Source organism: Entelurus aequoreus, linkage group LG08, assembly GCF_033978785.1.
Source record: "Entelurus aequoreus isolate RoL-2023_Sb linkage group LG08, RoL_Eaeq_v1.1, whole genome shotgun sequence".
In the NCBI taxonomy this organism is placed as follows: Eukaryota; Metazoa; Chordata; class Actinopteri; order Syngnathiformes; family Syngnathidae; genus Entelurus; species Entelurus aequoreus.
In genome coordinates this window covers 72650715-72662443 of record NC_084738.1, presented here as the reverse complement: position 1 = coordinate 72662443, position 11729 = coordinate 72650715, and the positions used below count along the sequence as shown (strand labels likewise).

Here is an 11729-nt window from a genome sequence, read left to right as displayed (position 1 = left end):
TAGTGGGCGTGTGATTTACTAAGACTGTGTACAATAGAAAAGTGGTGCAGACTGAATTATTTTCCTTTTATTTATTTTTTTCCGCTGAAAGTGCATGGGAGAGAGTCTAAGGCTGAAAAATATATATCACAATCTACATTTTTTTTTATATTGAACAATAATTTTCGATTGTTTTATGACTTATTTAAGCTTGCCAATAAATACAGTGAAACAATTTCCAACGTACCAAGGGTCATACTTGCCAACCTTGAGACCTCCAATATCGGGAGGTGGGGGGTAGGAGGTGGGAGGGGGACTTGGTCGGGGATGGGGGGGTGGGGTGGGGGGTGGGGGGCGGCGGGGGGGGGGGGTGGTTGGGGCGGGGGGCGTGGTTATTTACAGCTAGAATTCACCAACTCGAGTATTTCATATATATATATATATATATATATATATATATATATATATATATATATATATATATATATATATATATATATATATATACTGCCATCTAATGGATAGCCACACTGAAATTCAAGTATTTCTTTTATGTAAATAAAATAAATATATATATATATATATATATATATATATATATATATATATATATATATATATATATATATATATATATATATATAGTCAGTGTTCCGGTGGCTATCCATGTAAATAAAATAAATAAATATATATATATATATATATATATATATATATATATATATATATATATATATATATATATATATATATATATATATATATATATATATATATATATATATATATATATGTATATATATATATATATATATATATATATATATATATATATATATATATATATATATATATATATATATATATATTATATATATATATATATATATATATATATATATATATATAATATATATATATTTATTTTATTTACATAAAAGAAATACTTGAATTTCAGTGTTCCGGTGGCTATCCATTAGCCTATATATATATATATATAATAGCTAATGGATAGCCACCGGAACACTGAAATTCAAGTATTTCTTTTATGTAAATAAAATATATATATATATATATATATATATATATATATATATATATATATATATATATATATATATATATATATATATATATATATATATATATATATATATATATATATAGTGGACTTGAAGTGGGTGTGGCATGGATGATTGTTTGGCGCCCAATAAAAGACTTGATGGAGGATATATATATATATATATATATATATATATATATATATATATATATATATATATATATATATATATATATATATATATATATATATATATATATATATATATATAATATATATATATATATATATATATATATATATATATATATATATATATATATATAATATATATATATATATATATATATATATATAATATATATATATATATATATATATATATATATAATATATATATATATATATATATATATATATATAATATATATATATATATATATATATATATATATATAATATATTATAATATATATATATATATATATATATATATATAATATATTATAATATATATATATATATATATATATATATATATATATATATATATATATATATATATATATATATATATATATATATATATATATATATATATATATATATATATATATATATATATATATATATATATATATATATATATATATATATATATTTTATTTACATAAAAGAAATACTTGAATTTCAGTGTTCCGGTGGCTATCCATTAGATGGCAGTATTGTCCTGTTTAACTTCTCCGTTCATGATGAGTATATCATTTCGGCCACCGTGTTTAATGGAGAAGTCTGTTCTACATATTTACAGGCAACATACACCTTCCCCTTCGAACTGTCCTGGATGAACTGAAATTCTTATTTCCATTCGTTTTGGAACTTGCAAGAGTATTTCTTCATCTTGCTCGTCGACGGCGTCGCCATGTCTGTAACTTCCTCGTTCTTCTGCTTCGTCTCCTTGTTGTGTGCGCAGTGGTGCACTCTACTCTCTAAAAGCCCTAGATGTTATGACGTCATTGGGCAGGCAAGCTGTTTATATTGTGGGAAAGCGGACGTGAGAACAGGCTGTCCCCACTCAGTCTCAGGTCCGCATTGAGCTGGAGGGGGCGTGGCCTCCAGCTCCGGCTGAATACCGGGAGTTTGTCGGGAGAAAATCTCTGCCGGGAGGTTGTCGGGAGAGGCGCTGAATACCGGGAGTCTCCCGCTAAAAACGGGAGGGTTGGCAAGTATGCCAAGGGTGCTATTTATCAGTAGCTGAGGTGTCTGGTAGCCAGGTAGGATTAATTAACGCGGCTCAGGTAATACAAATAATGAAAGTAGATTTGAAGATTGTTGCATATTTGAGACACTAGATGGCAGTAGCGTATAAGCTATTGAACACTACACGGACTAGTTTCGGGAGCGACTCATCAAACCGACACATTGGGAGTGGCAGTTGCCGCACCGTCTGCTTTAAAACCCATCCATCCATCCATCTTCTTCCGTTTATCCGAGGTCAGGTCGCGGGGGCAGCAGCCTAAGCAGGGAAGCCCAGACTTCCCTCTCCCCAGACACTTGGTCCAGCTCCTCCCGGGGGATCCCGAGGCGTTCCCAGGCCAGCCGGGAGACATAGTCTTCCCAACGTGTCCTGGGTCTTCCCCGTGGCGTCCTACCGGTCGGACGTGTTGTGGATTAGCTGTTGAGTGTTACTGTATATGTTGAACGAGATACGAGGAAGTCCAGGGGAAAGAGACGTCTACAGGTCAGAGTCCAAAGCCAGGGAAGTCAAGGATCGAGGGAGGCAGTCAGAGTCCAGATCAGGGGTCACCAACCTTTTTGAAACCAAGAGCTACTTCTTGGGTAGTGATTCATGCGAAGGGCTACCAGTTTGATACACACTTCAATAAATTGCCAGAAATAGCCAATTTGCTCAATTGACCTTTAACTCTATGTTATTATTAATAATTAATGATATTTACACTTAATTGAACGGTTTAAAAGAGGAGAAAACACGAAAAAAAAGGACAATTAAATTTTGAAACATAGTTTATCTTCAATTTCGACTCTTTAAAATTCAAAATTCAACCGAAAAAAAGAAGAGAAAAACTAGCTAATTCGAATCTTTTTGAAAAAATTCAAAAAATAATTTATGGAACATCATTAGTCATTTTTCCTGATTAAGATTCATTTTAGAATTTTGATGACATGTTTTAAATAGGTTAAAATCCAATCTACACTTTGTTAGAATATATAACAAATTGGACCAAGCTATATTTCTAACAAAGACAAATCATTATTTCTTCTAGATTTTCCAGAACAAAAATTTTAAAAGAAATTCAAAAGACTTTGAAATAAGATTTAAATTTGATTCTACAGATTTTCTAGATTTGCCAGAATAATTTTTTTGAATTTTAATCATAATAAGTTTGAAGAAATATTTCACAAATATTCTTCGTTGAAAAAACAGAAGCTAAAATGAAGAATTAAATTAAAACTTATTTATTATTCTTTACAATAAAAAAAAAAAAATTACTTGAACATTGATTTAAATTGTCAGGAAAGAAGAGGAAGGAATTTAAAAGGTAAAAAGGTATATGTGTTTAAAAATCCTAAAATAATTTTTAAGGTTGTATTTTTTCTCTAAAATTGTCTTTCTGAAAGTTATAAGAAACAAAGTAAAAAAAATAATGAATTTATTTAAACAAGTGAAGACCAAGTCTTTAAAATATTTTCTTGGATTTTCAAATTCTATTTGAGTTTTGTCTCTTAGAAGTAAAAATGTCGGGCAAAGCGAGACCAGCTTGCTAGTAAATAAATAAAATTTAAAAAATAGAGGCAGCTCACTGGTAAGTGCTGCTATTTGAGCTATTTTTAGAACAGGCCAGCGGGCGACTCATCTGGTCCTTATGGGCTACCTGGTGCCCGCGGGCACCACGTTGGTGACCCCTGGTCCAGAGGGAGATCCGGGGAAAAAGTGAGACGCACAGCTCACTTTCCAGGCGACGGAGGGTATGTACGCCATCAGAAGACTATACTCCGGCGCCGCATGGCTGGTTGTGCGAGCTTATGAAGGCAGCTCGTTCATCCCAGGCAGGTGCGCTGATTACAGATCTCCTGCAGCCGAGGAGTCTGAGCCGTAACAGTTCTCGCCAGTTCCCGGCACCTAAATGACTGTCAAAGTGTACCAACTTGTCGGAATACCTACTCAGCCATCTACTTTCCAGTTGTGGTAATGTTTTCTTCCTCCGAGTAGCAGAAAATAATTGGGAAGCACTGCGTGAGACACCAGTCAGGATTGTTATTATTATTCAGTTTTTTATTATTAAAAGACATTTGAACAGGAAATGACTGCCAGAAAAGAAGCGGCTACATTCCCAGGATCATTAGTTATATATCGTGGAAGTCCTCCACAAACAACAAAGTGTACGATACAGTATGAAGGCAATGTCTACTCACTCCCTGACTTCCCTTTTGAAACACTTTTCTCCTCCCAAATGTGACAAGAGAAAAAAAAACGATGCCGTCCTCAAGATGGCGCCCTCAGCAACACTGTTCCGCCTCGATGAAGCCTTCCTTTTCGTGGCCCCCGAGCTCCACCTCGCCGGACTGGCACTCCTGGTTGCGGAACTTCATGGCGGGCCAGTAGCTGTTGCTGCGTCGCTGCGGCGGGGGACAGCGGCGGTCAGGCGCGCGGTGGGACGGCGGCAAGGCGGCGGAAAAAGGTTGACGAGACGTGCTCACCTGCATGAGGTAGAACGGTGGCGCCAGCGTGGGGTGGGTGTTGATGCAGTACACGGCCAGGAGGGTGAGCGCTACCAGCAGGACCAGGGCGGCCAGCACGCCCGCGATGATGGCTGTGTTCTCCGTTATCGTTGAGCCCTCCCGGGGATCTGGGTTCAACGGTGCAGAAAGGAGAGTCTGCATTCTTCTCTTTTAGAAAGACCACGTTATCATCATTCTGGAAATACTTTTAATTATACTTTATCAATCCACATGCTTTTGAATTTCCGCCTGTGGATTAATAAAGTATTTCTGATTCTGAATATTCTCCACTCCGTTTGAGTGCGCCTCTTGAATTTCCACTATGGACTGGACTATCACTATTATGTTAGATCCACTATGGACTGGACTCCCACACTATTATGTTAGATCCACTATGGACTGGACTCTCACACTTATGTTAGATCCACTATGGACTGGACTCCCACACTATTATGTTAGATCCACTATGGACTGGACTCTCACAATATTATGATAGATCCACTATGGACTGGACTCTCACTATTATGTTAGATCCACTATGGACTGGACTCTCACTATTATGTTAGATCCACTATGGACTGGACTCTCACTATTATGTTAGATCCAGTATGGACTGGACTCTCACACTATTATGTTAGATTCACTATGGACTGGACTCTCACACTATTATGTTAGATCCACTATGGACTGGACTCTCACTATTATGTTAGATCCACTATGGACTGGACTCTCACAATATTATGTTAGATCCACTATGGACTGGACTCTCACTATTATGTTAGATCCACTATGGACTGGACTCTCACTATTATGTTAGATCCACTATGGACTGGACTCTCACTATTATGTTAGATCCAGTATGGACTGGACTCTCACACTATTATGTTAGATCCACTATGGACTGGACTCTCACTATTATGTTAGATCCACTATGGACTGGACTCGCACTATTATGTTAGATCCACTATGGACTGGACTCTCACTATTATGTTAGATCCACTATGGACTGGACTCTCACTATTATGTTAGATCCACTATGGACTGGACTCTCACACTATTATGTTAGATCCACTATGGACTGGACTCTCACTATTATGTTAGATCCACTATGGACTGGACTCTCACTATTATGTTAGATCCACTATGGACTGGACTCTCACTATTATGTTAGATCCACTATGGACTGGACTCTCACTATTATGTTAGATCCACTATGGACTGGACTCTCACTATTATGTTAGATCCAGTATGGACTGGACTCTCACACTATTATGTTAGATCCACTATGGACTGGACTCTCACTATTATGTTAGATCCACTATGGACTGGACTCGCACTATTATGTTAGATCCACTATGGACTGGACTCTCACTATTATGCTGGATCCACTATGGACTGGACTCTCACACTTATGTTAGATCCACTATGGACTGGACTCCCACACTATTATGTTAGATCCACTATGGACTGGACTCTCACTATTATGTTAGATCCACTATGGACTGGACTCTCACAATATTAACTAGATCCACTAAGGACTGGACTCTCACATTATTAACTAGATCCACTATGGACTGGACTCACACTATTAACTAGATCCACTATGGACTGGACTCTCACACTATTATGTTAGATCCACTATGGACTGGACTCTCACATTATTAACTAGATCCACTATGGACTGGACTCACACTATTAACTAGATCCACTATGGACTGGACTCTCACACTATTATGTTAGATCCACTATGGACTGGACTCACACTATTAACTAGATCCACTATGGACTGGACTCACACTATTAACTAGATCCACTATGGACTGGACTCTCACACTATTATGTTAGATCCACTATGGACTGGACTCTCACATTATTAACTAGATCCACTCCACATCCATTGCACCGGTGGCCCAGGGGGAGGGGGAGTCCCCACATCTGCGGTCCCCTCCGAAGTTTCTCATTGTGCCCATTGGCTTGAGTTTTTTCTTGCCCTGATGTGGGATCTGAGCCGAGGATGTCATTGTGGCTTGTGCAGCCCTTTGAGACACTTGTGATTTAGGGCTATATAAGTAAACTTTGATTGATTGATTGATTGATTGATTGAGCTAAGCCCCCAGGCCCGTCTGTAGTGGAAAGGTTAAGAACACCTGATGTAGTCTACACTTCCCTGGCATTGCTGCCCTCTGGTGGCCACCCCCTATTAACTCACCCCCGGTCACAGGCTCGTCCTGCAGCTCCGTGGCAAAGGAAGTTGAGGGAGAAAGTGAGGAGTGGTTGTAGGAGAGGGTGGAATCTTCCGGCAAGTTGTAGTCCTCACATGTGCCTTTAGCCTGAGCACAGTGAACGTAACATTCCTCAAAAGGAACAGCGTATGCCTATGAACGAGGTCGAGTTTCTCACCTCTTCAGGACAGTTGTAATCCAACCACTCTTGCCTCAGGCGGTCGATCCCGTCGGAGCATCTGAAACCCAAAAAGTGACACGGAAAGATTCTCCTGATGCTTGAGCAACGACAACCTCTGCGAGAGTTTACCGCTGGAGTGTGTTGCACCACCCGCAGCCGCTGGTCAGGTTGGACGCCAGGCAGAGTTCGCAGGAGGTGTGTTGAGGACAAGCTGCAAGGGGGGGGGGGGGGGGGGGACACAGACACGGAGACGCTGAGTGGCCAACGCCGGGACCTGAGCGCGCCGTCACGTCTCAACTCACTGGGCAGCGGCGTGAACTCGAAGGCAGATCCGTTGACGATCTTGGTGGTGTTGATTTCCACGCGGTGATACTCATAGATGGTCCGCTGCTTTGCGTCTTCAAGGCAAACGCATGCTTAGCGTGAGCTACGGCTGCTTTGCAAACTGACAAACTGAGCAAGCGGGAGGATTCGCTGACCTGCCACCTCCGCAGACGGGAGGTACGCCATGAAGGCGTCGGACAGCCCCACCTTGACGGGATGTTCGATGGAGTTGATCGTGTCTACTGGCACCGGGATCTGGGCCGCAACACAAGATGATCACGACCGAATCGGGACAAGCGGGTGTTGAAAAGCAGCGCACCTCTCTGTAGTTGAACACCACCGTCCCATTTATGTGCAGGGCCGCCTGGAAGGTAAACGCCCCTTCGGCCTCTCGCTCCTTTAGCCGCACTTGGTCCCACTGGACCACGAACAGATTACCTGGAAACAGATTACCTGCTCAAACCTTCCCACCTTTGCGAACATAAGTTGTTTTCTTATGCTTACCGTTGTCTGAGAACCTAACGGTGGAGTTTTGGGAGAAACTGGGATCGAAGTTGGCCATGAGGGGAGCAATGTACTGGGTGGCGGTCAGCATGCGGTGGGTAATCTCCCCCATGAAGATGAAGCCTACGGAGAGAAATGACATATCACGTTACAGCCAGAGGAGGCGTCTCATATCGGTGTTCAAATTAAAGATGCATCTGTAATCATCATGGAACAATGAGGTGCCCAAAGATTTAATTAAGTTTTTCCCAAACCTTAACCCAATTTTTTGTACGATGTCTGAATTGGACCCATTCAGGCTCTGGAGGGGTTCTGGAGGGAACCCAAAGGGTGCCAAAAAGGTTTGGAATGCATCCAAAAAGACCCGGGCCCTGCCCCTGAACTCTAAGGGTACATTTTGGACCTTTTCTGAACACTTGGAGGTAAGTCTCCTTTGGGGTACGATGGTCTTTTTTGGGTACTGAGGCATAGAGATGGGTACTGAATTCAGTACTTTATTGGCACCGACCGCAACGGTGCGACGTTATGTTACCGTCACGTCCGATTGCCTACTCGGCTCTTCGCACTTCGGCACTTGGCGATCACTTCAGCAGGACTGAGGGCGGACTCAGCGAAACTAACTTGAGGTAATGTTTCAATTTTCAATGCCACCTGGGAAATTGACTCAAAAAACGCTCCAACAACAGTAAAGTAAAATCTTGGCCCTACCTTCAGTGCAACGATCAAGTTGATCTAACTTTTGGCAGAAAAAACTTTTAGATGCAGTGTATCTTCAACTCCTGACCCTGTGGCATGAGCAACAACAAGACGTAGCAGCGAGGACTACATGGAGCTCGGCGCGCCACTCAATGCTAACAAGACTGCTATCACTTATACGGACAATGCTGAGCGGAGATGAACTCCACATGACATTGGTGAGCCTTTGGCATGAGCGATGTGGAATAACAACGCGGGACACGCAATCCTAACAACACAGAATGCCTACAACCCGGCTAATGGTCGTAGCTAAGACTGTCAAGTTGACCAACTTCAGGCAGAACAATTTACACCTGGAAGCCAAGTATTGTTGTAGTGGCCGGGTGATAACCATATGAATGAAGCTTGGAGGATCCTCCAGACGAGCTACCAACAGTAATTCCTGACCTGGTTCTGCTATGTACAGTAAGCTGATCCATGCTTTAACTTTACCAAAGACTCCTTTTGCTACTTCTCAGTGCCGATGGGGGAATCATTTCCAAAGGTGGGACATAGCCTTTACGTAAGGGGGTTGGTTAAATCAAAATTTTGAACATCCATCCATCCATTTTCTACCGCTTGTCACTTTTGGGGTTGCGGGGGTTGCTGGAGCCTATCTCAGCTGCATTCGGGCGGGAGGCGGGGTACACCCTGGACAAGTTGCCACCTCATCACAGGGCCAACACAGATAGACAGACAACATTCACTCTCACATTCACACACTAGGGCCAATTTAGTGTTGCCAATCAACCTATCCCCAGGTGCATGTCTTTGGAGGTGGGAGGGGCCTATCCCCAGGTGGATGTCCTTGGAGGTGGGAGGGGCCTATCCCCAGGTGCATGTCCTTGGAGGTGGGAGGAAGCCGGAGTACCCGGAGGGAACCCACGCAGTCACGGGGAGAACATGCAAACTCCACACAGATAGATCCCGAGCCCGGGATTGAACTCAGGACTACTCAGGACCTTCGTATTGTGAGGCACATGCACTAACCCCTGTACCACCGTGCTGCCCAACATTTTGAACAGTTACAACAATATTCTTTGCAGAAGGCAGTAAAAGAACTTTTTTTGTGAGGTTTTTCTCCAAAGCTTTGCTGCCGCCCGTCTGCCTTCTCTTGCAGCGCCTCTCTGGCAGTCCTGGGCAGAGTCTCTCTCTCTCACACCTGCGGGCGGTTAGCAATTAGGCCTTTCACCGCCACAGCCAGTGCCAAGTATTGACTATTGTTCAGTCTACTCCAAGCTTGTTCCAACTCGATTGGCTCCATTCTGAGCCTCCAGTTCACCTCCAGGCAGCTACAACCCTAAACTAACACCCTCCCCGGATTGCTAATAATCAAATGTAAACAATCAAATGCAGATTCTTTTTCTTATGCCTTCTGATCTCTCTCTCTCTCTCTCTCTCTCTATGTCCACTACTTGATGTCCATATCCCACCCCCCCCCCCACCCCACCCCCCCTCCACACTCCTGATTGTAAATAATGTAAATAATTCAATGTGATTATCTTGTGTGATGACTGTATTATGATGATAGTATATATGATAGTATATATCTGTATCATGAATCAATTTAAGTGGACCCCGACTTAAACAAGTTGAAAAACTTATTCGGGTGTTACCATTTAGTGGTCAATTGTACGGAATATGTACTTCACTGTGCAACCTACTAATAAAAGTCTCAATCAATCAATCAATCAATCAATCTTCTCTCCCGTTGGCTCCGCTCAGACTTACCACTTTTGGCTTCATCCTGGTACAGTTGTGTAGCCATTCCGTTTGAGTGTGCCTTTTGAATTCCCCCCTGTGGGTTAATAAAGTATTTCTGATTCGGATTCTAGTTCTGACTATTCTCTACTGAGTGCGGCTTTTGAATTTCCCCCTGTGGGTTAATGAAGTATTTCTGATTCTGATTATTCTCCACTCCGTTTGAGTACACCTTTTGAGTTTCCCCCTGGGGATTAATAAACTATTTCTGATTCTAGTTCTGTTTATTCTCCATTCCGTTTGAGTGCGCCTTTTGAATTTCCCCCTGGGGATTAATAAAGTATTTCTGATTCTGATTCTGGTTCTGATTACTCTTCACTGCGTTGGAGTGCATTTTTTGAATTTCCCCCTGTGGGTTAAGAAAATATTTCTGATTTTGATTCTGGTTCTGACTATTCTCCACGTTGTTTGAGTGCGGCTTTTGAATTTCCCCCTGTGGGTTAAGAAATTATTTCGGATTCTGATTCTGGTTCTGACTATTCTCTACTATGTTTGAGTGTGGCTTTTGAATTTCCGCCTGTGGATTAATAAAGTATTTCTGATTCTGATTATTCTCCACTCCGTTTGAGTGCGCCTTTTGGATTTCCCCCTGGGGATTAATAAAGTATTTCAGATTCTGATTCTGGTTCTGATTACTCTTCACTGGGTACTTAGTGCATTTTTTGAATTTCCCCCTGTGGGTTAATAAAATATTTCTGATTTTGATTCTGGTTCTGACAATTCTCCGCTACGTTTGAGTGCGGCTTTTGAATTTCCCCCTGTGGGTTAAGAAATTATTCCGGATTCTGATTCTGGTTCTGACTATTCTCTACTATGTTTGAGTGCGGCTTTTGAATTTCCCCCTTGGGATTAATAAAGTATTTCTGATTCTGATTATTCTCCACTCCGTTTGAGTGCGCCTTTTGAATTTTCCCCTGTGGATTAATCTGATTCTGTTTATTATTTGTTCCTCACTCCATGTGAGTGCACTTGTTGCTATTACAAATTTTAGTTTCTTTTAGGTGTCCATCTCTGCATCGGGTCTGATTCCGGCTAAAGCCGTCCTAACATTTTTAAAGGCTCTCTGCATGAAAGAGGCGTCCACATTTAGTGTGACGATAAAACTCACCACCAGTTGCAACGATGATTTGTCTCACGTTATGTCCGTAAAAAGGGAAATCAAAAGACAGCGCCACCATCTGGAAGAAAGCGACATATGACGTACACACATTGTACGTTT

At 41.0% G+C, this 11729-nt stretch overlaps 1 protein-coding gene across 1 annotated transcript in view; it reads right to left on the bottom strand.

The window, feature by feature from the left end:
* Window positions 1–4316: 4316 nt before the first annotated feature.
* The window catches only part of LOC133655212 (plexin domain-containing protein 1-like), a 24218-nt gene continuing 16805 nt past the window's right edge, over window positions 4317–11729 (bottom strand). Inside the window, exons 4-13 of the mRNA XM_062055177.1 lie at window positions 11619–11688; window positions 8015–8137; window positions 7830–7948; window positions 7666–7765; window positions 7489–7584; window positions 7316–7397; window positions 7184–7244; window positions 6993–7113; window positions 4763–4911; window positions 4317–4681 (exon numbers count right to left, since the gene is read on the bottom strand). Of these exons, the coding sequence (XP_061911161.1) occupies window positions 4562–4681; window positions 4763–4911; window positions 6993–7113; window positions 7184–7244; window positions 7316–7397; window positions 7489–7584; window positions 7666–7765; window positions 7830–7948; window positions 8015–8137; window positions 11619–11688 (1041 nt within the window). The 3' untranslated portion in view covers window positions 4317–4561. The remainder of the gene's footprint in view (window positions 4682–4762; window positions 4912–6992; window positions 7114–7183; window positions 7245–7315; window positions 7398–7488; window positions 7585–7665; window positions 7766–7829; window positions 7949–8014; window positions 8138–11618; window positions 11689–11729) is intronic.